General features: G+C 51.6%; 8 protein-coding genes and 2 non-coding genes across 10 annotated transcripts; 8 read left to right on the top strand and 2 right to left on the bottom strand.

The window, feature by feature from the left end:
* Positions 1–25: 25 nt before the first annotated feature.
* Positions 26–1,489, top strand: POS5 (NADH kinase pos5; the record flags this gene model as incomplete). The annotated part of the gene is made up of 1 exon (XM_062887325.1): positions 26–1,489. The coding sequence occupies one exon, from the start codon at positions 26–28 to the stop codon at positions 1,487–1,489; it is 1,464 nt and encodes a 487-aa protein (XP_062747135.1).
* A 332-nt stretch (positions 1,490–1,821) lies between these two features.
* QC762_0035490 lies at positions 1,822–1,930 on the top strand. Its single transcript has one exon. It is a non-coding gene; the product is annotated as a tRNA-Ser (tRNA).
* Positions 1,931–2,277: 347 nt separating this feature from the next.
* Positions 2,278–3,451, top strand: QC762_204340 (uncharacterized protein). The gene is made up of 3 exons (XM_062887326.1): positions 2,278–3,073; positions 3,130–3,360; positions 3,424–3,451. Exons 1-2 carry the CDS (start codon positions 2,367–2,369, stop codon positions 3,242–3,244), a joined length of 822 nt encoding a protein of 273 aa, XP_062747136.1. The 5' UTR covers positions 2,278–2,366; the 3' UTR covers positions 3,245–3,360; positions 3,424–3,451.
* Positions 2,597–5,413, bottom strand: QC762_204350 (uncharacterized protein). Its single transcript, XM_062887327.1, has 2 exons — positions 4,587–5,413; positions 2,597–4,532 (listed from the first exon to the last, which is right to left on the bottom strand). Exons 1-2 carry the CDS (start codon positions 4,911–4,913, stop codon positions 3,585–3,587), a joined length of 1,275 nt encoding a protein of 424 aa, XP_062747137.1. The 5' UTR covers positions 4,914–5,413; the 3' UTR covers positions 2,597–3,584.
* Positions 3,319–3,411, top strand: QC762_0035520. The gene has a single exon. It is a non-coding gene; the product is annotated as a tRNA-Ile (tRNA).
* On the top strand, positions 5,372–6,648 carry QC762_204360 (uncharacterized protein; the record flags this gene model as incomplete). Its single annotated transcript, XM_062887328.1, has 2 exons — positions 5,372–6,014; positions 6,066–6,648. Exons 1-2 carry the CDS (start codon positions 5,602–5,604, stop codon positions 6,646–6,648), a joined length of 996 nt encoding a protein of 331 aa, XP_062747138.1. The 5' UTR covers positions 5,372–5,601.
* Positions 6,649–7,448: 800 nt separating this feature from the next.
* On the top strand, positions 7,449–9,760 carry QC762_204370 (uncharacterized protein; the record flags this gene model as incomplete). Its single annotated transcript, XM_062887329.1, has 2 exons — positions 7,449–7,834; positions 7,888–9,760. The coding sequence occupies 2 exons, from the start codon at positions 7,449–7,451 to the stop codon at positions 9,758–9,760; spliced, it is 2,259 nt and encodes a 752-aa protein (XP_062747139.1).
* A 334-nt stretch (positions 9,761–10,094) lies between these two features.
* On the top strand, positions 10,095–10,997 carry QC762_204375 (uncharacterized protein; the record flags this gene model as incomplete). Its single annotated transcript, XM_062887330.1, has 2 exons — positions 10,095–10,368; positions 10,428–10,997. 2 exons carry the CDS (start codon positions 10,095–10,097, stop codon positions 10,493–10,495), a joined length of 342 nt encoding a protein of 113 aa, XP_062747140.1. The 3' UTR covers positions 10,496–10,997.
* Positions 10,998–12,704: 1,707 nt separating this feature from the next.
* Positions 12,705–16,475, bottom strand: QC762_204390 (uncharacterized protein). Its single transcript, XM_062887331.1, has 3 exons — positions 15,314–16,475; positions 14,405–15,236; positions 12,705–14,351 (listed from the first exon to the last, which is right to left on the bottom strand). Exons 1-3 carry the CDS (start codon positions 15,395–15,397, stop codon positions 13,690–13,692), a joined length of 1,578 nt encoding a protein of 525 aa, XP_062747141.1. The 5' UTR covers positions 15,398–16,475; the 3' UTR covers positions 12,705–13,689.
* A 5,866-nt stretch (positions 16,476–22,341) lies between these two features.
* On the top strand, positions 22,342–25,138 carry ARB1 (ABC transporter ATP-binding protein arb1). The gene is made up of 3 exons (XM_062887332.1): positions 22,342–23,418; positions 23,477–24,618; positions 24,675–25,138. The coding sequence occupies exons 1-3, from the start codon at positions 22,789–22,791 to the stop codon at positions 24,799–24,801; spliced, it is 1,899 nt and encodes a 632-aa protein (XP_062747142.1). The 5' UTR covers positions 22,342–22,788; the 3' UTR covers positions 24,802–25,138.
* Positions 25,139–25,315: the final 177 nt, after the last annotated feature.

The raw sequence follows: 25,315 nt of genomic DNA on the forward strand, positions 1-25,315 counted from the left end.
TAGTCGGCCAGTCGAACATGTCACCATGTCGAGGTTGTGTTGCCCTGCTCAAGCCTTCGCCTTGCTGAACACAACCAGCAAGGTGACCAATATCACCCGATGCAGACTTAAACTTGCAGCCCAAACATGGCGGGCCTTTTCCGTCTCAACAAACCGGAGGCAGATTCTTGACGTCTCAACCTTGAGTAATCGCATTGTCCCTCACTACCAGCAAACGAAGACGGCGTCGCTCCTCGCCTTGCACTGGCCGGAGCCACCACGCAACATCCTTCTCATGCCCAAGTTGCACGCTCCTCACGTTACCGTCTCGGCCGTCGAATTCGCAAAGCACATCCACAACAATTACCCCGGGCTCAACCTCGTCTTCGAGAGCCATGTTGCTCACACCATACACAAAGACTTGCCATTCCCCATATATTCGGCCGCTCCTGCTGATGCTACAGCACTGTATGCCGACAAAATCGACCTGGTTACCACTATGGGTGGTGACGGCACCATCCTACGCGCCGCAAGTCTCTTTTCAAGCCACTTCGGTGTGCCACCAATCCTGGCTTTCAGTATGGGCACCCTTGGGTTTCTCGGCGAGTGGAAGTTTGACGAATACAAACGAGCTTTTCGAGAATGCTATATGAGCGGTTGCAGCGTCTCAACCGAGGATCTTGGGGATCCTCATACACGAACAGCTACCACCAGGGCCATCGATGGTCTGCCAGACCCCGAGGGCTGGGATAGTGTACGGGGGAATGGAAAATGCATGGGCTTAAACCGTACCTCCAAGATCCTCCTCCGAAACCGACTACGAGTCGGCATCTACGACAGTGAAGGCCGCAACATCAACGAACACATACTACCTACATCCACAGCTGAACCATCCTTGGGTCTCGAGGGCGAACCAGTCTTTACTGCGCAGTCTTCCACGGCTGGTGCAGCAGGAGGTAGGGGCGGCAACTCACCATATTTGCACGCTATCAACGAAGTCTCGATCGATCGTGGATCGCATCCTCATCTCGCCATCATTGATATATTTGTTAACGGCCATTTCCTTACCGAAGCTGTAGCAGACGGTATCCTTATTAGCACCCCTACAGGATCGACAGCATACTCTCTCTCGGCCGGCGGCTCGATTGTTCATCCCCTTGTGAAATCCCTTCTTATCACACCTATTAGCCCGCGAAGCTTGAGTTTCCGCCCTTTGGTCTTGCCACTGCATACCAAAGTGGTGTTGAGACTCAGCAAGCGGAACCGAGGCAGAGAGTTGCCGGTCTCGATCGATGGGAAACGACGCCTAGGGGTGACGATTGGCATGGAGGTCCGAGTGGAAGGGGAGAAGCTGGAGAGAACCGAGGATGGGTGGAAGGGTGGTGTTCCTTGCGTGATTAGAGCATCGAACAAAAACGACTCGGAAGGGTTCGGAGAGGACGATGACTCATGGGTTGGAGGGTTGAATGGGCTGTTGAAGTTCAATTATCCTTTCGGCTCAGGCTCCTAGCCTTGTTGGAAGGAGCTTAACATTTCGAGGATTGTACGTGTGTGTGTTGTACGACAAAAGCGAGCATGTCATTTGGGTAGGGATAGGGAGGGCGAGCGGTATACGGGACCGGGTCGGCGCGCTTTGTATTGTCATTTCCTTTGCATTTATGGGCTTTGCATGGCATTTGATATGAACACTTTTGATACCCTTCAATGATAATATCTCTACTGTCTACACTCCTTTTTTCTCCTGCACTGGTCCCCATTATTTTCCACACATACCTAGCTCCTCAAAAAGAAGCTGATCACCCGAATTCCCCCCAAAAAAATATAAGGACCAACAAAAGATATCGTCGCCTGCAGGATTCGAACCTACGCTCCCGAGGGAACGCCCTATGCAGCTGTGTGGATAGAATCCATACTTAGCAGGGGCGCGCGTTAACCACTCCGCCAAAGCGACTTGTTTTCTTGTTGAATGATGGGTCAATCTATGAATTCATGAAGGATGGTCCACAGCTGGGGTGGACACCGTCAACGTGGCTGCGTGTAAGTTGTGGTAATGGACAAACAGCCGAAGCGATTGGTAGGGACAATGTCACCAAATTGTTTGGCAGGCACCCCGCCCCGGATTATCGCCATTTGGATCCGGAGACTCGCTCCAAGACGAAAAGGCGAGCTTAGTCCAAGTGCGAGGTTGTCAGGTTAGGCGTACGGCACAGCGCCGAATGGTTGGCTTGCCGTTGCATTGGTCATCGCCGGCCGAATTTACCTCCGTCCATCTCCGGCCATGCCCGGCAGGGGTCCTAACTTATAAGCTGCATCTGCCGCGTTCACGAGATGATGCAAAGTAGCACTTCAACTGACAGACAAAAACAAACTTAAATTCTTCCTTCAAAATGGCACCCCCCATAACCCTCAACCGTAACTTCCCCCCCACCCCTAACCACGTCTGGTCCCCCTTCGTCAACAAACTCGAGCTCCGCCTCCGCCTCTCCTCCATCCCCTACACCACCGCCTCCGGCTCCCTACCCCAATCCCCCAACAGGAAAATACCCTACATGTCCTACCAGCCCTCCCCAAACCACACCCCCGAACTCCTAGGCGACTCAACCCTTATCACTAAGCGGCTCATATCCGACCACCTCCTCCCCGACCTCAACTCTGCCCTTTCCCCGGCAGAAAAAGCCCTTGACCTGTCCATTAGAGCACTACTGGAAGATAAACTCCAGTTCTTTAACACCCGCGAGCAATGGGTCGACAACTACTACCCCATGAGAGAAGGAATTCTCGGTCAGGGAGGAGCGGGTCTGCCATGGGTGATGCAATGGCTTATAGGGGGGAAGCTTTACAAGGATATCATCCGGACGCTCTATGGGCAGGGGACAGGGAGGTACTCTTCTGACGAGGTGAGGGTGTTGAAGGAGGAGGTGTGGGAAGCTATAAATGCTTTTGTTGTGGAGGGGAGGAATAAAACTCTAGCCCGGAGGAGGGGGAAAGGGGATAATGGTGACGATAAGCCGTTTTGGGTCTTGGGAGGGGAAGGGCCCACGGAAGCGGATTGCACTTTGTATGGCATGGTTGCGGGGAGGTTGATGTGTAGCAGGTGAGTTTCGCTCTGTGTCATTGAACTGGATGGATATGGCTGACGGCAATATGCAGCGCTGCTCCTGAGACGGGGAGGTTGGTGAGGAGTTATCCCGCGTTGGTGGAGTACGCGAGGAGGATTCATGATCGATACTTTGAGGAGTATGATCTTTGGGAGGAGGAAATCTAGGTTTGCCAGATACAATGAGGGTAAAAGGAGAATATAGGATAATGGAGTTGGAAAAAAAAAAAAAAAAAAGTGAATGCCCAATAACAGGATTGAACTGTTGACCTTCGCATTACTTGGTACTGTTTCCAGTATTAGTACGACGCTCTAACCAGCTGAGCTAATCGGGCTACTGATTTGAGATGTTTTTCTTTGAGGAAAATAGCGCACATGAGCAATACTCAACACAGGAACCGCATACAAAGCATAGAACACGTTTTCGTTAGGGTTGCCAACACACATGACCGTCTCATGTAACTTGGGATGCAAATAAACATACAGATTTTGTCTTGCAGTGACCCTCCTATAGGTCTGCATCAAGAGCAATAACGTTGGCCGAGACAAATCCCGTAACAAACAACCGCGCCTTGCTCTTGCCGAGAGAGATGAGGACAGCAGCACTTGCGCTCCTGATCCTGCTGCTGTCATCCTCAAAGATCACCCTTGTCTCCCACTGCTGCGCCTTCACACCTGCTGAAGGCTTGGTATAGAAGACTTTGACAGGGTCCTTGCCAGCTGGGTCTCTGGAAGTCTCGGCGAGAGTGGCAGCCTTTGAGATGCCTGGCAACAAGAAACCACTGCGGTCATCCGAGGGGCCTGTGGCGAGAGGGTCCTTGAAGTAGCTGGGGTTGTCGACAACAGAGTCAACCTCGAGCGTGTCCAAAATGGTAATGTTGTAGTTTGAGCTACCCTTGGGTGGGAGCTGAGCAATGTGAAGGGTGCCGCTAGCTGCTTGTGCGATCAAGATCTCGTCTTCGGCCCGGCCGTGGCCAAGACCGTTGTTGTTGTGAACTCCGGCGAGGGCTACACTGGCACTTAGACCAGCGTCTGATGTCTTGACTGGGCTCAAGGAATCGAGCTTGATATGCACAGTGTCTGTCCACTTGGCTCCGTAATAGACATCCTCCAACATGCGCATGATGCTATGGCCGGTGTAGTAATGATCGTTCGTGGCATAGACAGAAGTCGGGCTGGTGGCATAGACATCATTTGGCGTCCGGATCAGAGGGTGCCAAACAGACCGGATATGTCTGATCGTGTTGGTGCCGATCTTGTGGTGGAAGAGTTCGATTTGGGACCTTGCCTTTGCCTCTTCGCCTTTCGCGGTAGGGGTGGGGTCAGGAAGGTGGTTGATGGCAAAAATGTAGACGGCCTGACCAGTGGGCAATTCGGGGTCGTCGATTACATCAATGCCGTGGGTGATGAAAGCACCGTCAAAGTTTTCGAACTTGAGCCGTCGTGATTCAAGACCCTACATAAGGACGGTCAGTTGTGTTGTGACAAGTTGTTTGAGGTTGGAGCTCACCTTGGGATCAATCACATGGATGGAACCTCTGCTCTCGGCGGCCAGCTTGGGATTATCCAAGTTTCCAAGCGGGGGAAACCACTGAAACCGCGTACTAGGATCATCTTCGCAGGCTGTAAAGAGGAGACCGCTCGGAACATGATGGTGAAGATCCTCGCAATGCGTTGTGTCAGGAATAGAGGTCACTTGCTGCGTGGTGCCTATGTCACCCGCAGGATAGCTTCGGAAAACGCCCAGAACAGTCACTGCACGTTGAATCAGAGGGCCTAGGGCGTAGAACTGGTAAGCGAGCAGAGCCGCAATGATAGAGTATACCGCCGACCTCATTGTGCCGGATTGTCAAGAAACATGAGGTTGAAGGAGAGAAAGAGACCTTTCTTCCAAGCGATTCTTGATGTTGGGCACGTCCAGTACTTCTGGCGTTATTCCACTGCCTCGGCATCATCCATGTCCACGCGGGGTAGGTCACCGAACATCTTTGTTGGCGACTCGCAGTTGTCGGGGAACCATTTCCGGATCTTGACGAATTAAGGTCGCCATTGTCCGTTTACTTCAACGAGGGACCCAAAAGTCAACAAACTGGAAAGCGAATCGTGGCACCTGGAAGCGAGACCCGGACTCCTCGATTGCGGGGTAGTGGAACAAGATGATGATGGCTTATGTAGAATGTTAGCGCACGGGTATGCAGTCAATATCTGTAGTGTACGGTTAGACTCCAACGACATGTGTGTGCCTCACAAAGGTCATACAATACAAGACTGGATATTCCAGAATCGTGATGATTAGGCAAATGCCTTCTTTTATTTGTTCAATCCTTTGGAATACCACCAATACTCGGAGCTTATGGATCAGTCAGGGACAACATGTGGTGGCCTAAGCATCCCTGTACTCACCCCTCCACCCACCGAAGCTGCCCCACCTCAGAGGCTTGGTCTTGGTAGTCGCCCCGCGTTGGTTGCCTGACATTCATTCACCACCATATCAGTTCCTCTGTTGGTGCCTCACAGGAAAACAAATGGAACATCTCTTTCAGCATCGCCGCACGGATACACCGCCAGTTCTCCTTCCTACTTTAGCTCGATCTTCACGCTACATGGCAGACAGACTTTCTGACACCGAGGCCCCCTCGGCGAGAACAGCCTCGCGTCTTTTGGACCAACTCGAGTCGCCCCTGTTTGGCAAGCTACCTGCCGAGTTGCGAGCTGTCATCTATACCGAGATCTTTGGCGGTCAACGCATCCATCTAAATTTCACAACTCACCCCATTCGCGCTGACAGGGTAGGTCTCAGGAAGCGCTGGCGCCACGCCATCTGTGAGCAGCCAGTTGCTGGCCCCTTCAGCGAGGTTACATCACGCCAGCATCACTGCTTTCTGGCCAGTCGCCGACGAGTGCTGGATATCAACCTTCTCTTCACTTGCCAGCGAGTGTAAGTCTTTGCTGTACAAACTCTGGGTCAGGTAAGCTAAACTGCATGTAGATTTGAAGAAGGGATTCCCATACTGTATCAGTCCAATACCTTTCACATCGTCAACATTGGCACCGAGAGGCTTCCCTCAGATGATCTGCGGAGCCTTCAAGTAAAAATACCTAAGAATTGGGGGCTCATCAGATCCTTGGAGTTCAAATGGGAAGTGAACATCTTTGATCGGAACCACCCCAGGTTTGTTCCGCATCATTGGGGGCGTGATGGCTACGAAGCATTCTGGGACGGTCTCGCCGATATGCCGTTGCTGTCTCAGCTGCGTATTTCCATCATCATGCCACAAATCCTCATGCTCGCGTCGCCTGAGGAGCTTCGAAAGCTTTATTTTGAGCCTATAACGCGCCTCAAGCATTTACGGATATGTGAAGTGATCCTACCGAGATCGTACAGCTCGCATTTTGGCATGAGCCCGGAGGATCAGCGCCTTCCTATTGATGGAGATGGCGATTACCGCATCAGCTGGGCCACTGTTGATGATGGACGTCCACTGGCTGCTGCAGCTGCCAACCCTGCGTCCATTCAACTCCTGCGAACAGCTACTTCCCACACACTGTCAGCGCCTCCAGGCTGGTCATGAGGATTCATCTCTGGTTTATTTGAACGGAAACTGCCGAGACCACTTCAAGACTATATATGCACTGGGGTTCCCGGTGGACACTCCATAATCCAATCACCATCTGCTTGGGCAAACCATGATGCATCCATCATGGACTGATGTGCTAACTCCGGTGGCTCAGCCGCAACGACCCAGTCTTAGTGGAGGGTTGGAAGGAATGTGCCGCAAAAGCCACTCATCACCTTCTTTACACGGCCCAGCCAAGACATATCCCGAAGCCGACTCCCGAATCTGATCTGGAGGAGAGTTATAGAGTACTAAGGAAATATCGAACCGATGCCAGAGAGCACAATGACACAAAATCCGGAAGTAATGCAGCTGTGATCTTACCCTGATCCTACTCTGTCTTACAGGATGATACATAATACTCGGTGGTTGCGATACTGCTCAGCCTTATCGCCAGCCGATGTAACCTCAACACTCGGGCATGCTCTGAATAGGGCAAGCTCATTTACCGAACACTTTTCTGCAGCTCCCCAGTCTCATTATGAGTGGCTGAAAATACGTCTGCACCCCGAGTCCCTGCAGAATGTGGACAACCCGGACCCAGCCTCATTGGCCTGGCACGTCTGGGCTGTGTCCAAGACAGCGGCAGCCCTGGTGCTGACTGCACAGTACGGTCTGGGCATGTTGAGGATGGTTAGCTGAGACAAAGCTAGAGTCTCTAGTAGGCATGTTTCTTCGTTCCATAAATACTGCGCCGTCACCATGGCTGGCCGGTCCATCATATCTCTTCACCCTCTACTCAACTACCAGTCAACATGTCACGAAACTTGGCAGAAAGCATCCCCTTAGTGAACAGGCTTTTTGCCTTGCTCGAGAGCTTTTGGCAACAGCAACTGGACCCGGCTCTCCCCACACCACCAGCTGAGATCAAGGCCATCGTCCCGACCCAGCAATCGATTCTCAAACACCTCTCAGAGAGAGAATATCTGAAGCAGTTAGCACCAAAGTCTGTCAAGGATGCCTCGTTGTTGTCATTTGACCCAGGTGTTTTTGACAATGAACTCCTGAAGTTGAAGCTTTACTCAACTGTCGACCCTAAGGATCCCTCCCACGCCAAGGAGCCCGAAGGCGACATCGTAGAGGGCACTTACATGGGGACTCAGATTGCTCTAACCCAAGCATACGCCAAAATCGAACAAACGTGAGTCTCTCCTCAAACGAGAATGTCCGACAGATACTCACACCATGTCCTAGATTTTCTGCGCTGTTCGATGTTCTAGGCATTGAGCCAACACTGCCTCGGTATATCCCCCTCGAGGAGCAGAAGAAGCTCTACAACTACTCGGCGTACCCCAAGAATGCGGATGGAACGCCTGCGCAGTATCCTCCCCACCTTCAGACGATCCCTCCGGAGCACAGTTACACACCTTTTGGTATCTTCAACGCGATTGGGCTCATTGAGACTCAAGTCATTCTCAAGAAGATCACACCAACAGAGGATGGTCTGGTTGGCAAGACGAAAGAGTGGCTGCTTGAGAAGGCCAGGGCAGCAGCCTTTGGAGGCGATCCTGAGAAGGGGATCAAAATCCAGGACGTTGTTGACTACAACAAATACCACCGCAAATTCGGCACTGACATCAGCAACGGCGGAAATATCGGTCTTTTAGACGACTGGTACAGCGATCGTCGGTTTGCTGATCAGCAGTTCACTGGAGTCAACCCTACCACCATTACCAAAGCCTCGCCAGCATGGATTGCCGACTTCACCAAGGCGGCCAAGGATGGTGGGTACAACAAATGGCTAGACTTCTTCGCCAAGGTGGACAAGTCTTCCCTATTCGTGCAGGACGGCAGTTACTTTCGCAAGGCTTTTGGCATCTCAAATCCAGAACAGGTGCTCCATCATAAACAGCCTGGAAGCGATGACAACTGGTGTGTCGGGGCAGTGACCCTGTTCCAACTTCATGATGACGGCAAGCTGCACCCCATCGCCATCTGCCTTGACCACAAGGGTTCGATGGAAAAGTCCACCACCATCTTCAACAAACGCATGACACCATACGACTCAACCGCCGGTGAGAAGGAGGATTGGCCATGGCGATACGCCAAAACAGCCTCTCAGGTTACCGACTGGATGCGCCATGAGCTTGCCGTGCATCTTACGTTGTCTCATCTTGTTGAAGAGTCGATCATCGTCGCCATCAACCGAACCATTCCGATGGATCATCCCCTGTACCGTTTGTTATTGCCTCACTGGTACAAGACCCTCTCCCTCAATGCTGCTGCTCGTGCCAGTCTTGTACCCCAGGTAGTAGCGGACATCGTCGGCGTGACTCCAGACCAAGCCTACAGTTTCATCCGCGACGCCTACGACACATACGATTTCGTTGGCAGCTATGTTCCCAACGATCTCAACCGGCGTGGCTTTCCCAACACACAGGAGGGACTCAACCACACTCGCTACAAAAACTACCCCTATGCCAAGAACATGCTTGCTCTCTGGCACGTTCTGAGAAACTACGTCAACTCCATGCTCAGAATCTCGTTCCCCACGGATGAGACCATCGCAAATGACAAGTACATCCAGGACTTTGTTAAAGAAGTCAAAACAGCCGGCTTCATGCCCTCTTTCCCGGAGCTCAAGACGCTCGATGCCCTTGTCGACGCTGTCACCATGTGCATTCATATCGCCTCCCCTTACCACAGCGCTGTCAACTACCTGCAGAACTTCTACCAGGTCTTTGTTGTCTCCAAGCCCCCATGCTTGTGTAAGGAGCCCCCGACCACAATTGGGCAGCTCCGCCAGTTCAACGAGTCGGACTTGGTGGCTTCACTTCCTATCAACAGACAACGGCAGTGGCTTCTGGCCGCACAACTGCCTTGGCTGTTGAGCTTTAAGGTGGATGATGAGAGGAGCTTGCTCAATTATGCGGCCAGCCAGTGGAATGTGTACCGGTACAAAAAGGGGGCGAATGAGCTGAAAGTTAAGGAGGCGAGCCAGAAGCTGTATGAAGACTTGCAGGGACTGCAGAGGGTCTTCTTTCACAACAGCACGGGAATGGATAAGGGGAGTATTCCGTATATGGTGTTGGATCCGGGGTTGACGGCTGTTTCTATTCTTATCTAGTGTCAAACTGTGGGTTGAGAGGGGGGATATTCCGCAGACTGTTGTAGGATGCTGGGTTATTTATGATGAGTGAAAGGAGCTATCAGGCACAAATAATACGATAATTATCTCTCGTTCATCTCAACCTTTCCATCAATGCAGTTCAACTAACCCTCACCAAGCCACCTGACCCCGACCCACCTGACCCTCCACACTTTGTTTGATCCCTGCATGAGCGATAAGATAAGCCCCATCTCTCTCCAAGGGTCCACCAAAAATTATTCCCATCGCAACCTTGACGGCCACCTTCACCCTCCACCCTCACAAATCCCATTCAACCCTCCCAACAGCAACCATGCCCTCCGTCAAAAACCCCAACAAGCCCTCCAAGAACAGGCTCGCCGCCAAGGCCGCCAAAGCCCGGAAAGAGGCACAAAAGTCCTCCGCCGCTGGCCGCCTGTCCAAAATCGAGAAGACCGACGCAAACAGATTTGGCGCCCGCCCGGGATTGATGCCTACGAGCGGTCCGAGAAAGCCAGTGAGCGCCAAGAAGCAGAGGAAGTTGGAGAAGAAGATGGGGTATGCGCTTAAGAGGAAGATGGAGAGGGAGGGGGAGGTGGAGATGAAGGGTATGTGACCTGGAGATATTGGGGGGGTACAGGGAGAGGGTTTGCTGACTGGAATATAGATGCGGTTGTGGTTGAGAAAAAGGCTGAGGGTGGTGAGAAGGAGGAGGTTGAGATGGATATCTCATGAGTGGGCTGAAACGGGACGATTGGGGGACGAAACATTGATGATACCCTTTGGTGGAATATACCGCTGAGCGACAAAATCATGGACCATTGACTGTGGTTGATGGGATATGTCTTGGGACGCCAACTTAAGAGAGCTGTATCGGGCCTTGGAATTCCGGTATGGGGAACTTGGTGGGAGATCTGGTCCATGCCCGCTTTCCCAGGGACACGCTCACACGGGGAACCAGGTGAGAAATGTCTTTCACATTGTTGGACTGGAATGGTTCTGGAAGACCTGTTCTGGCACTACTAAACAGTGCGTTGGTCATGTTTGCGGGTTTCACAAATGATTAGATACCAACAGTGAAGCAACGCGTCATGGTGGTCTAAAAAGAGAATCTTGATCGAGATCTTCGTCATTCGCAGATCAAAGTACTCAACATGGATTCCAAGACTTTGCCGTTTGTTCAATCCACCTTAGACAATTGTTAGGTCCTCCTTCTCTGTGAACCATCAGGCAGGCCCATCAAACATACTGCTGTCTGAACCAATGTCAGCTCCTCCGTTTTCCCGGCGATCAATGTATGCCGCCATGTCATCCGCTGGGTATATCAAGCCAACCCACTGCCACGCCGAATGCGTCGTCAGGCGCCTTGGTCTCAATATAAGAGCAATGATCAGAAAATTTTTGGGGTTCAGAGTGGTTACAGGTATATCATAGAGCGGTCCAGCATGCAACTTGGTACGCTCGAGCAAACTCAGGCGCACCTCATCACCGTCTTTCATCGGCGCTACGGCCAGCGGAATGCCAGGCCAGAACTTCTGCCGTTTTGAAGTGGCCACGTGCTCTATCAACCACCGACCGTCTGTCTGCTCCGACAGTCGACCTGGACTAGTCCATGAGCGCAGTTTAATATGTCCACCGGTAACTCTCCCATATGGGTCTACTCCTTCAGGTACCGAGGAGCATTCTAGCAGCTCACAGGACGTCCTTCCTAGGTAACCTAGGTGGCTGCCAAGGAAGCGCCTGACCTTCAAAGGATCTCGGAATGTAATGGGCCCCTCGATAGATGCCCAGCTGAAGCTGGGGGCACGGTACAGTGCAGGCCGTGGCGCAAGATGAGAAGTGCCAACCCAATACAAGGCTTCTGGGATATGGGAGGACCAAATTCCCCCGCGATACGTGTTTGTGGAGCTTTCCGTCGACATCATAGACGTCGATCCTGCGGATGCAATCCCAGAAAGGGCGGGAAGTCGGTCCATCTCGTACGTCATTGCCAGACGATTGAAGAACTCGAATATCATCCTCCAGGCCTCGTGAATGGTGTCGGGGTGATCGTCGGGTTTTGCCAGATCTCTGAGGCTACTAACGCTGGTAGTTGGGCCTTTTGACGTGTACGTTCTCGTCATGAGAGATATGAACCGCTTGCCCATCGTCTCAAATGGATAGTCTTTTGGTATTGTCCTCTGACGCTGGTTGAAACCTGGAAGAGGATTTTCCTGGACCTCGACCGGCGCCGCCAGGTATGCTGGCAAGCCATTATCTTGTTTTTGGGGTCATCTTCAAAGATGAAGACTTCTGTCCAGAATGCGCGCCGACACTCCCATGCCATCTGAGTTTTGCCGAAGTGAAGTACACGAGGGCTTACCAACCGCTCCTGGAACGCCCACGCCCGCGTAAGCAATGGGTATCCTGTCAGAGTTTGGTCAGAGCTTGAGATGCCGTATGGCGAGATGCCGCGAATGTCATCTGGTGGGGTCAGGGCAAACCAACAACGAAATCCGGCAATCTCGACACTCACCGGCGCCCATAGCTTTTCATCCTTGACAGTTCGGCCGGACCAGTGGTAAGGAATCTCATGAAAGCCTGCGAAACAGCCGCAGTCACCATCAGCAGACCCAGTAGCCGCCAATGTGAGGAAGGAGTTCTGGTATATGCTTGCCATCTTGCTAGATCCACGTTCCCAGTCGCTCTTGTCATCCTGTATGATGCAAAGACTATCGATCCAGAGGTAGCCTACTCCAAGACGGCGAGTTATCATGACTGCATCTCTGAATGTCCTTGGAAGCCTTCCGAGGGAAAAGCCCTGACGCCATCCTTTCACATTTTTCAACGTTGCTTTAGCCTGCTGGGTTGTTGTCCGACCCCAGCAATGACTTAGTGCCAGATAATCGGGAAGGGTGTGGCTTTTGGACGACACAATGTCTTTGGCGTCAACTAATCGTATCATGTCCTCAGCCACCGCTTATTCCCCTCCTCCCCCTTCACCCTCTCGATATCCAAAACCCCCCTCAACCTCCCATATTTTAAAGCTCCCATCACCACCCACCCTCATCAACCGCCCTCCTTCTCATCCCCCCTTCCTCGTGAAACACCCCCATCCCCAGTAGCTGTCCCATCTGAACCTCCTTTCCCATCTGAACCGCCCCCATCTGTCTCCCCTCTCCAATTATCCCCCGTAGAACCCCCCCCCCCGTTCTTCTGGTCCTCTCCGACTCCTTCTACTTTCTCTCCCACTCAGCCTCCCTCGCCGCCGTAAGTTTCGCGAGCGCGTCCACGATCCTCTACCTGCTTTCGGAGTTGGTGGTGGTGGAATCGAGTTTCTCTGACATTGTGCTTGCTGATACAAAGTAGGTGGTGGTGGTCAAAATTGGGGTTTAGTTAGGGCCTGCCGACTTTGGATGATGGGCGTGGTTGGTATAAGGGATGTCTTGACAGGGGATGAACGGAGAGAACCCCCACACCCTTGTATTCCATCAGGCTTGGTGTTGTTTGACTTGTAGCAGTGTTCCTTGACTGACTCAAAAAGAGTCCTGAACAAAATCACTCCCATGACCAGACCAGACAACCATGTTGCAATCACCGTCTTTCTTGTCTATTCACAAACCACAAACATATCCTACCTGACCAACATCCGAAGAAAGAATTCGCTCAATTACATGTCAACAATACACACCCGAAAGGTAATAACACTAACCACACACACACACACAAAAGCCCCAATCTTCCCTCCCTTTTGTCCCTGTAAAATCCATCCCTTTCCCTGAGCGCTCAACAGCAAAATGACAACAACGCCCTATTTTTGGTCTTTCATAGGACCCGTCCTACAATGACACCACCACACCCAATCCCACCACCAACAATCCTCCCTCACAAAAGACAAAAGAGATCCCTTTCATATCCTCACTCTTTTCCTCTCACCTCTATCCTCTTCCTTACAAAAGCACCATACCAGCACCAACGCCCATAGCAACAACCACATACGCCCCGACAGCCAAGTCACCAATCGTAAACAGGTGCTTCATGGGGATAGGCACGGCAATATTCTTGCTCGTCTCTGACCCACCCTGGGTGTTGCTAGCAGCCTCACTGGCCTCAGCTAGGCTAGCCTTGCACCGGTCATCAGCCTCGGCCGCCTGGATGGTGGCCTGCCCCTTGAACTCGCAAGCGCCGCTGGCCTGGTTCTGGGAGTTGTAGTACTCGTTGAGAATATACCCCAACTTCTGCTTATCTCCGCACATGGAGAAGGGTCCGTACACGCCCGAGGTGACATTGCCGTTGATGCCGTCGCACGCCTCGGGAGTCTGGTCGCAGACATAGTTGAAGATCTTGCCAAAGTCGGTGGTCTTGAGGTTGTCTGAAGGAACGCAGGTCAAGGACTTGTACATGCACTCGCAAAGGTCGTTGTTGGGGGTAGGGGGCAAGCGGTCGCCGCTGACGACCCACTTGGAGTTGACCGTGGGGCAGGCGGCGGGGGAGTTGGTGGGATTGTAGGCGTCCATCTGGGTGGGCGAAGGGCGAACGGACGCCATGGCGGTCGAGAGAGTGTCAAAGTCCTTCAACTTGGAGGCGGTGCTGCCCTTGATTTGGACCAGACCTAAATGAAAAATTAGCACAGGCATGTCACAAATAAGGGGTGCGCAGAAATACCGTAGTCATTCTCCTCCTGGTGGTACATGTAAACAATGCCGCCGCTAATAACGCCAGTCATTTTATCAGAGTAGAGGGCAGTAGTCTCCTCCCAGATACGACCCTCAGCACCGTGGGGAATGTTGCAGCCATATTCGGCAAAGAAGACAGGCACCGAGTACCCCTTGAAGAACTCGACCTGCTTATCATAGCCCGAATCCGTGAAAGAGCTCTCGCCGCACCACGAGTAGATGTTGTATCCCCAGTAATCGATGGCCTCGCTCTGGTTGCCGCAGTTGAAGTACTTGGCAATGTTTTCACGGATATCGGCGTCATCGTTGGCAGCATAGCCAACGCCCAACCAGCGCTTGGTGGTGGCCTTGATGTGGTTCTTGGTGTCGCGGACAGCGGCCTTGACGTAGGCAGAAGCATCAGTATTGGTGGCATTGTTGGTGACCTCGTTACCAGCGAAGAAGCCGATCACGTTGCTGTACCCGCTCAGGGCGTCGACGACATCAGTGTATCGCTTGAGCAACTCGACGTCCCACTTGGGGTCGTCGCGGTTGACCGACAAGCTTGGCTCGCTAAGATCGCTGATGACATAGATGCCGGCGTCGTCGAGAAGCTTCATGCACTCGTCGTGGTTCTTGGTTGGGTCAATGGCATAGGTACGGATGGTGTTGGTACGGAGTTGCTTGAGAAGGGGGACGTCGCGTCTACAGCTGGTGGGATCGGCAAGAGGGTCGCTGTACTTGGAGCTGCCGGTGGACTGGCCGGAGGCGGCGCTGTCTTGCTGGTAAGCAACACCCTTCATGAAGAATTGGGTGCCATTTTCGTAGAAGAATTTGGACCCCTATGGAGGAAATGGTCAGTGAGAAGAGCCATTGGAGGCGGCGCAAAGGTGAGGTGCAGACTGTCGCGACTACACACCTTCATGACAATGGGAGGAAGTTCAGCGGCCGCCTGCCCTAGTAGTAGGGAGGCGGAAACGAGAGATGTTTTGGAGAATCGCATTGTGGTGATGTTCTGGTTGTGGTTGCGACAAGCGCGCAGTGTGAGCCTGTTGATGGATTGTCTGTTTTGATGTGGATGTAGTTGTCGGGGCGGTTGGAATGACGTCTGAGACGGATTGATTCACTTGGCGCACGCTGTCTCTGCTGGCAAAGAAAAATCCGGAAAAGTGAAGAAGATGTTGTGTTCAACGAAAGTCAGAATGAAGCAGAGGGGGGCCCCGTAACGAATGGCACTGAAACAAGCAACAAGAATGCAGTTCCCTCTGCGATATTAAACAATTTGCAACTGAAACGATGGTAAGAAATGTGCCAGAAGTTGACTGGAGGAAGGAAAGAGAGAGAAAGATTGACGGCAACACGGAGGACGAGTCGAGGGCAGGACAGTATCAAAAATGGGCAGCAGCGGCGGGCGGGAGCAAGGCACTGGGTCCAATCATGTCAATTTGGCCCCATCCCAACTCCACTGGCACTGACAGCGACCGATAATAGCTCGCGGCCGGGCTGTGTTCGGGTACACGGCGAAGATGGAGGGTGGGATATCGGGGTACTTGGAGACAGACCAGTCAATGCATAATCCCGACAAGTACACAGCTACCAAACCCAATGGTTCCATCATAATTTCGTTTCATCAGCTTGCGCTGTGACTGCTATCTAACGGCAGGGTTCTCCTTTTGCAGGCGCGCAGCTCGTGTTCCCTGTGCCGGGTGTTCCGCGTGGCAAGCAATGGCTGGAGAGCGATATTCACAAGAGCGTCGTCAGAGGTTTCGCGAAAAACCCCTTGTTTGCAGCATCTGGCGAGATCGTCGAGGGCTTTTCTTGGAAATGCTTGAGAGGTCTTGGAAAATGCTTGGTTGGTGAAACAAGACTTTCGCCTTCATCTTGGCTCCTGCTTGGCGGTCTGGGCAACATCCTGGGCATGGTGCTCCGCTCTGGCCTTTTGCAACGCCTTCGGTTGGCAGCTCATCTCCGGCTCCATGCCATGTGCCATGCCACCGCAGGAAAAAGGGGAGCAGAAGGCCGATGGCGCGTTGGTTCGATCGAGAGGCACAGCTGCATGAAAATCTATATGCAAACGAATGGGACGATCTGAGGAGATTGATTCTTCGTGGGGCCTTCAGAGGCACAGAGGCCGTTCGGATAACCCTCTGGGGTGTTCTTCCGCTCACCAAGCTGTCTTGAACTTGATGAAAACTAGGTTGTCATCGACATGACATTCTCCTCTCAAATCTTGCTTTTGCTTTTCTATGGCTTGCAGTTTTCTGCGCATCTTGGCGCCGAGCCGGCCCCGCGCTCTCAGCGCTTGGCAGCCGCCTGGGCGTTGACGTCCTGACATCTCCCGTTTGTTGACGTTTCCGCTTGGATCCCAATTGCAGCAATATCATGTTCAACGCTCAGTGAGCTTGTTTATTTGTTTGTTTGGTATCGCCACCTTCAATCTCCACCATCGGCATCATGTTGTCCAGAGACACGAGCCGGGGAACAGAGTTGCTGTCTTCTTCTACTCATCACATCAATAGTTCCTTTCTGGCCACGGGTAATCTGCTGCCATGAAGCCCCTGTCCGCCCTTCCATCTCTGACATCTGGCCTGGCCATATCCAATCCACAATCTACCATCAAATCCCACCGCCACAACCCTGACGTATGTCCAATGCCTTGTTCTGTTGGTCTGCCACTCCCTCCTCCGCTTGCCCGTTCGTTTTTCCTTGGGTTCGATCGTCAAGATACCTGCACAATAAAGACGAGATGTCAGCTTCATGCAATTGAAGAAAAGCTCAAAGAAAGCAGACGTGGATCAGGGTAAGCCCCACAGCCATCTTGATATTTTCTCTTCGGTTTACTTTGCAACATGTGAACCATGTCTTCTCACAAATTTGGCATGGTTCTTCCGGAAAGCAAGCTCGGTGCAGTTTCTTTTATAATCAATAACATAGCCGTGAAACAATAAGCGCAAAGACCAAACGAGAAAAAGCTCTTGCCTGGAAGGGTGTTGTGTTGCTGGTCCCCATGCCGAGTGGGTTGTCTTCAGGAGGGAATGTGAAAGGAAGACGCGGAATGGGAGGCTGTTAACCCGGAAGTCAAGGAAACTCTGCAGATGCAAGGAGCTCAAGTCAGCAAAACAACTCAAACCACCCAAGAACTGGATAGGGGAAGTGAAGGTAAGCAACATCAGAACACCGATGCAAAAGCATCATCGGTACGCCAGGTTGGCGTGACCTTAATCTCTTGAGAAGTACCATCATGGAACCCGAAGGATGGAGGGTGTTGAGATCGGGGGGTGTCCTACCTGCTTGTGGTGTTTCTAGCGTGTGGGAAGCTCGTCGGGATCTGTCAGAGACCCGAAAGGTTAACAAAGCCGTCAAGCAAACCAGCTTGAAGGTGCAGCCAGAAAAGAGGGCTCCCTCAGAGCGACAAGTGTTGTTTCATGATCACCTCTGTGTGGTGTGATGCTCAAATGGAATGAGTACACGTATATGAGTGTGTCATCATGAATGTCGGAGGCATGGCGGTAAGGGAAGGGGGTGGTGTTCTCACATTTGAAGGGAGTTCTGTCTCGTAGATAGACACGTGGGCATCGATCTCGGCTTCATCTGCTTTGGCAACAGACACCAGGGGTTAGTAAAGTAATCTTCTCAAATTGTGCTGGGTGTGCAATCAGGAGAGACAGGTCAGTCAAGATAAACTGTGCTTATAAATGAACATCATGTGCACGCCAATGAAGGGTGGTTGTTCAGTCTTGATTTTCTCATCATGAGAGCCTTGGTGAGTGAAGGAGAGAAGTAAGGACTTACTCGGTCGGTTTCTTGCCTGGGGCTCGTCTATGTATGCTGCTCAAGATCCACCAAGTTGTTAGCATGGCTCTCTTGGGGTTGGGAGGGGCCGGGAGAAGATACTTGCCTTGCTGCTGAACTCACTTCAATCTACTGAGGCACCAATGACCAAGGTAGGTAGTCAGTGCTGAAACACCAAAAGTTAGCAAGGCTCCAAAGCCAAGAATGAAAAGAGGCGGGTGAAGATGGCTCTGTCAGATCTACTGCGAACGGTAATCATGGCATGCCCACCAGCAACGGGCGTGATGCTCAGAGAGCGATTCGTGTCATCATAGGAGCCGGGGTTGGATATGTGCTTGGCAGTGGTCTTGGTAGTGTCATGACACTTACTTGTTGAGGGAGCGCGAGATCAAAAGGGGTTGGTCTGTCAAAACACCAGATGTCAGCAGGATCGTCAAAGTCAAACGTCATAAAAGACGGGAAGAGATATCTCTGTCAGATCAAGTCCATGTAATCATGTTGTTACCACCGAGAATGGGTGGTATGTTCAGTACAACCCTGTTTGGTCATCACACAAGCCGGGGTTGGGAGTGTGCCGGAAGGAGTGCCAGGGGCATGACACTTACTCGGTGAGAGAGACTGGTGGGAGAGACTGGTGGGAGAGACTGGTGGGAGAGACTGGTGGGAGAGACTGGTGGGAGAGACTGGTGGGAGAGACTGCTGAGAGAACTTGATGTCATGAGGATGTTCATCTGTCCAAGAAACACAGGTTAGCAAGATCTCCGTCAAGAATAGCTAGGTGAGGAAAAGAGAAAGGCGTTCAGTCAGATGAAAACTACATATTTTGGGAGTCCATCTTCTCCACACCAATGCTGGGGGTGAGTTGACAAAGTTTTTATCATCATGGTCACTGTGAAATGATCACAACGAGAAAGAAGCCAACGCATTCGCTGCTCACCTTTTTGGTATGATGATGTGGATGGGAGGTTGGGATGTTTGGGTGCCTGGCATGTTGCAAATTAGCTCTGTACCAAAGCCAGGAAGGTCAAGAACAATGAAGAGGAAGTGTAATTGACTGTGTCAGAGAAACGAGTAGAAGTGTCAATCATATGGGTTGGAATTACCCAGAGCTCTCAATGTTCAATGTGTTTTAATCATCATGGTGTTGGTGTCAAATGATGCTGCGAAGGAAGACTTACCGGCTTCTGGCCATGGTAGCCGTAGTGTCTGAACTCCGAGTATCTGTGTTGTTCCATGGCCGGCTGTGTCATCAAGTTGATGTGATCAGGTAAAGAGGCTATGATGTCAAGAGATCATTCAGATGAAAAAAAGTACGACTCGTCGAGAACATCATGGTGTGATGGTCAGAACAAAATGTCATCATTCAAGCTGGGGTGTTGAGGGGCATTGAAACCAAGGGAGTGGATCCTACTTCTTGCTGTGATCGTCATCATCGTCGTCTTCGGCTATGTTTGGACCACGGCAGTCAGCTCTCTGACCAAAGACATCATGTCAACAGGAATAAGGGCGGGGCGACCTCCTCAGAGCAAGCAAGTAGAAATCAACTCATGCCCGTGTCGGGGCAGTGATCATGAAGCGAGTGTTGTCATCATGATGGCCGCTAGAAGTGTGTAGGTGAGAATAGTGATGTGAGATACTGACCTGATGAGCATGGCAGCAGGGTTGGAGATCCAGAGCTATCATTTCCTTGTTGATTCGGAAGCGTCGCTGGCATCAGGTGGAGGCTCGAAGTGTAGAGGCGTGGTACCCTAGGGTTTGTCTCGAATCTGAATAGAAATATGTCAGCGTATGAACCCAACAGCAAACGAGCTACGATAGACATTGTAGAAGGAAGAGGGCTGTCAGATTGTTTGTTGATCTCAGGTGGCCTCAAAGAAGGTATGAGACCATCGGATACAGAGAAGATAATTAAACTCATCATGAAGCTGTGGAATAGAGACAAATCTTGGACTGGGATCACTTGCCTGCTCGGGTTTGTCTTGCCTCTTCATGTGCCAAATGACCATGACCGACATCGTCGGGAATTGACCTGTGCTTCGATCTGCTTGGGAAGGGAAGCAGTGAATCGTGACCGAAACAGTACTTGTCAGTAATCCACGCGAGGTGAGGATGGTGTCGACTGTCTCCCTGGAGGGAGTCGAAGGATCATGTGGTTGGAAAACAATTGGTAGACTGTCACGAGAAAAAGTTAGCAGGTCAGATATCTCAAGAATCAATGGCTAATAGGAGAGGAGTGAGAAAAGGCTTGTCAGATCATGCTTGTGTGCTTCAAAGTCGGGAGACTTAGTCCCAAATCCCATTTCGGTCATCATGTTGGCTGCAATGTCTTGTAGTGCTGCGGTAGGTTTTCTCTTGACATACCGACTAAGGACATGGGAATAATGCCATCCAGGCATATGGGAAAACTTATGGTGATCAGATCGAGTCCTGATCAATGTGACGATGATCAGCCCATGGGTCTATTGGAAAGGCAAAGAGAAGATGGATAGACATACCAATGGCGATGATGATTAGGCGAGTACCTAGGACGATGGAGTTGCTCAGAGCGATCCAAATTGGTTGCTCGAGTACCGTAGTCCTGGTCTGACGAAATAAGAAAGAAGTTGCCCATGCCTACAAGGTCGAAGAAGACGATGGGGTGGACAAGCGAGGGGTCAAGAAATGGGGAGCCAGAGGCATGGGCCGGGGGGGTCTCGGCGAGGGGACAAGCTGCCGCATCCTTCCGGTTTTACAAGAAATCTCGATGCGGGTTCTCTTCAAATAGAAGACAGCGGAAAGCAACAGAGAATATGCCGATACATAGGCCTTCTCCCAATGTGGAAGGCGAGTTTTACGGCCATCTACAAGGAGAAAATCAGTAGGAATGAAAGGGGATAGGGAGTCGACGATCACGAAGGGCATGAAAAAGTATCATTGAACATAGAAATGCCTGATATGCGGATCATACTGAAATAGGGATCTCAGGGCCATGGAGTGACATCTTACGTAGAGTTACGAACCGAAATACCAAGGATTGATTACCTTATGGAAAATGAACAAATTGATCACGTCCAGCACCACTAGTTTGCAGCAGCTTCACCGGAATTGTCAACACAGGTATGTCGAAAGACCCCAGCTCCAATAACCTAGGATAGCGCTCAGATTCATGCAGAGAGAATCCGGTGTTAGCGAGGGCATTCCCTTCAAATACCCAGGCGGCTTTGCCATTTGCGAACAGCCCGAAAAAGAGGACGGCACTGTGTCAGTTGTTATGATGTTGATAGAAAAACCAAATCCACACGCCCTCCTATCAGGAAATATAAATGCTGTTCAGATGAGGCTAGTTAACTAGATCACTCATACATTAAGGACTTGGGCCTACGATGCGTGCCAAAGGGGTATAGCCCAGTTGCAACTTGTAATGACCCGCTTTGGTGGGCATTGAAGCTGCGTTCGATCATTTCAGACACATTAAAAACAACGTTAAACGACTATCGCAGCACATAGCCCCAGATCAAATTACATGCCCGTACAGTTGCCACCATACGCAGCCAACCCAGCCCCTTTTTTGCGCTCGGGCCATGTGAAGTAAACAAAGGAGCACTCAGGGGCTACGGCATGCTCGGGTTTGTCTACAGCTCCCAGTTCTAAAAATCGGCATATGCCGAGAAAGTGAAGCCAAAAGTAAGTCTTAGTGATAATGTAGCCGCGTTTGCATTTCTTTTCTCTTTGTTAGTGCACCATCTCATCCCTCTCAACAGTCAGGTTCCATTTCTGCTCTGGTTAGTTCAAATCGAATGGTACGTTTATGTCTGCACTTTATGTAATTTGGGTATTCAACAGCCTCATGTGAAAGGCCGTTGAAACCGGCAGAGCGGGGGCTGATGCTTTAAAGCTTGGTACTTGCATTGGGGGCTTCCAACATTATCAATCTCTCTCCTTCAGCTTCATCCCATGTGGTGATGGCCGCAGTTGGACATGAGATGACATCTGTCTGCACCTGGCTGACAACTGAAGAGGCTATGCACCATGACTAAACTGGATCCTTGGCCGCCTCTGTGTGACGTCAATTGCCAACAGGTTGTGAAGAAAGGGGCAAAAAGAGCAGCGACCTGACTCGAAGGGTAAAGTCAACTAGTATATAGTGAACTGGTAGCAGTGGCAGTATAAGAATGGGATACAAAGACTCCGGAGGCGGCAGGTGTCGGTCAAAAATATCAATGACAGGGCCTTTTTGTGTCGCTGACAACAATTGACGGCAACTTCTGATTGTGCCCATTGGTTGGTGGTCTGTGCCACATCACAGTTTGTTGCCTTGGCGCCTGAACACTAAGCCAAGCGACGAGCGGTCAGGTTGTTATCGGTTATCAGAATTTTTTTGAAAATCTAAGCCCCACCAAAGAAGTGCGGCTTCCCCTCCCCCACCTTCCCACTGATTCAAACCTACCACAGGGCAAAGGCGCAGCAAACCAACCCTGAACTAAACTCTCTTGTTGCCTCCTGGTACTAGTTGGCTTGCCTGCGAAGGAACAAAGGACGTCGCATATTTTTTTTCTGCCCGTTCTTTCGTTCTGGATTTTTGATCCATCAAACCCATTTATCTTCCAGCATCCACAGCACAACATGGCTCCCTCGTCGTCCAAGGAAAAGCGTCTGGCGAAGCGTGCCGCTGAGGGCAAGGAGAAGAAGACTGTTGCCTCGCGCTCCAAGGCCAACTCAAAGACTGCCAGCGCTGCCGCTTCCGTCAACGGCGATGAGCCTGAACTCGACGCCCATGGCAACCCCATCGTGTCGGACGAGCCAGCCACCTCGGCCGACAAGATGGACGAAGTAAAGCGCCTTGCCGACCAGATGGACAAGCATGGTCTTTCCGACCGTGTCACCACCGGTGTTCTGGCCTCTACCGCCGCCAGCAAGGACGTCAAGATCACCAGTACCAGTTTGGTGTTCCATGGCCGTGTGCTCATTCAGGATGGCACTCTGGAATTGACCATGGGCCGCCGGTACGGTCTGTTGGGTGAGAACGGTTGCGGCAAAAGTACCCTCCTCAAGGCTATCGCTGCCCGCGAGTATCCTATTCCAGAACACGTTGATATCTACCTTCTGAACGAGGGCGCTCCTCCATCAGAGCTGGGTGCTTTGGAGTGGGTCGTTAAGGAGGCTGAGAACGAGATGGACCGTCTCGATAAGTTGGCCGAGAAGCTCCTCGAGGAGGAGGGCCCCGAGTCTCCTGTCCTGATGGATCTTTATGAGGTACGAACACCTCCCTCACCGCGCCTCTCGGCTATACATAAGCTAACCTCATTGATAGCACATGGACAAGATGGATCCCTCCACCTTCTCTACCCGCGCTGCCCTCATTCTTACCGGTCTGGGCTTCAACAAGGTCACCATCCACAAGAAGACCAAGGACATGTCCGGTGGGTGGAGGATGCGTGTCGCCCTTGGCAAGGCTCTTTTCGTGAGACCTTCCCTTCTCCTTCTCGACGACCCCACGGCCCATTTGGATCTCGAGGCCTGCGTGTGGCTGGAGGAATACCTCAAGAAGTGGGACCGCACTCTTGTCTTGGTTTCCCACTCCATGGATTTCCTCAACGGTGTGTGCACAAACATGATCGACATGAGGGAGAAGAAGCTGCTCTACTATGGTGGTAACTACGACTCGTACATCAAGACCCGCTCCGAACAGGAGACCAACCAGGCGAAGGCGTACCAGAAGCAGCAAGACGAAATCGCACACATCAAGAAGTTCATTGCCAGCGCTGGTACCTACGCCAACTTGGTCAGACAAGCAAAGTCTCGTCAAAAGATCTTGGACAAGATGGAGGCCGATGGTTTCATCCAGCCCGTCCACCAGGACAGAGTCTTCACCTTCCGTTTCGCCGATGTCGAGAAGCTGCCTCCCCCAGTTCTGTCTTTCGACGATGTCAGCTTCTCCTACTCGGGCGATGCCAAGGATGATTTGTACAAGCACATCGACCTCGGTTTCGACATGGACTCCCGTACTGCCTTGGTCGGGCCCAACGGTGTTGGCAAGTCTACTCTTCTCCGGCTGATGACTGGCAAGCTTTCTCCTAGAGAAGGTGTGGTGTCGCGTCACACTCACTTGAAGCTGGGTCTGTACTCGCAGCACTCGGCGGAGCAGCTTGATCTCACAAAGTCTGCTTTGGACTTTGTGCGTGACAAGTACTCGGATAGATCCCAAGACTACCAGTACTGGAGACAGCAGCTGGGCAAGTATGGTCTTTCAGGCGAGTCTCAGACTTCTCTGATCGGTACCCTGTCTGACGGACAACGGTCCCGTATCGTGTTCGCTCTGTTGGCCATTGAAAGCCCCAACATGTTGTTGCTGGACGAGCCTACCAACGGTCTTGATATTCCCACTATTGACAGTTTGGCGGATGCCATCAACGCTTATAGCGGAGGTGTCATTGTCGTCAGTCACGATTTCAGGTACGTCGAAGCTCTGATGGCTAATTTGAAGGATTTAATTGCTGACATGTCTCCAGACTACTCGACAAGATTGCCAAGCAGATTCTCGTGTGCGAGAACAAGACCATTAAGCAATGGGATGGTTCGATCGGCGACTACAAGAACTATCTTCGCAAGAAGATGGTGGCTTCGGGCGCTGTCTGAGTTGGCTAGATTTTGGTTTGCCTCTTTTTACATGAGAATGACATGGGCGAGGTTGCGCTGCAGCTGAGACGGCCTCAGGTAAGCCTCTTCTCACACCAATCACGCGGCTGCCAGAGGGGAATTCTGGAGTATATGGGATGGGAGTTGACCGGGAAAGTGTCAACTCTCCTGCAAGCATAAACGGTGGTGGCTGGGTTGGGTTGGTTTGATGACAGCGATGAGGTTTCTTTCTGGGCCGGATAGACTTTTGTTTTCACGTTTCGCGATTCTCCAGCCGTTCATTAGATGCATTCGCGCTCAGATAGCGAGTAATGACGGAAAAGTTATGATCGCTTCGGTTTGTCAGGTAGTTGTGTGTGTCAGTTTTCATATATGTGTGATTGGTGAAGTGGTGGGTGTCCGGGACAATATGAGGGCATTCGCAACACGATGTCTGAGGGCTGTGCCGAGGCGGTGGGTTGAAGAAGATCACTGGGAAGGAAACAATTGATTGTAGTTTTGGGCATCAACAGGC

The sequence above is a fragment of the Podospora pseudocomata genome (assembly GCF_035222375.1).
Source record: "Podospora pseudocomata strain CBS 415.72m chromosome 2 map unlocalized CBS415.72m_2, whole genome shotgun sequence".
In the NCBI taxonomy this organism is placed as follows: domain Eukaryota; kingdom Fungi; phylum Ascomycota; class Sordariomycetes; order Sordariales; family Podosporaceae; genus Podospora; species Podospora pseudocomata.

Excerpts from the sequence above, each read along its gene's own strand:
- QC762_204340 (XM_062887326.1), top strand. The coding sequence starts at position 2,367 with ATGGCACCCCCCATAACCCTCAACCGTAACTTCCCCCCCACCCCTAAC. Across the intron at positions 3,074-3,129 it reads GGGAGGTTGATGTGTAGCAG|CGCTGCTCCTGAGACGGGGA; the intron begins GTGAGTTTCGCT and ends GGCAATATGCAG.
- ARB1 (XM_062887332.1), top strand. The coding sequence starts at position 22,789 with ATGGCTCCCTCGTCGTCCAAGGAAAAGCGTCTGGCGAAGCGTGCCGCT. Across the intron at positions 23,419-23,476 it reads TCCTGATGGATCTTTATGAG|CACATGGACAAGATGGATCC; the intron begins GTACGAACACCT and ends CCTCATTGATAG. Across the intron at positions 24,619-24,674 it reads GTCGTCAGTCACGATTTCAG|ACTACTCGACAAGATTGCCA; the intron begins GTACGTCGAAGC and ends ACATGTCTCCAG.
- QC762_204390 (XM_062887331.1), bottom strand. The coding sequence starts at position 15,397 with ATGCGATTCTCCAAAACATCTCTCGTTTCCGCCTCCCTACTACTAGGG. Across the intron at positions 15,237-15,313 it reads TTCCTCCCATTGTCATGAAG|GGGTCCAAATTCTTCTACGA; the intron begins GTGTGTAGTCGC and ends TTTCCTCCATAG. Across the intron at positions 14,352-14,404 it reads CCAGGAGGAGAATGACTACG|GTCTGGTCCAAATCAAGGGC; the intron begins GTATTTCTGCGC and ends TTTTTCATTTAG.
- QC762_204350 (XM_062887327.1), bottom strand. The coding sequence starts at position 4,913 with ATGAGGTCGGCGGTATACTCTATCATTGCGGCTCTGCTCGCTTACCAG. Across the intron at positions 4,533-4,586 it reads TCCATGTGATTGATCCCAAG|GGTCTTGAATCACGACGGCT; the intron begins GTGAGCTCCAAC and ends GTCCTTATGTAG.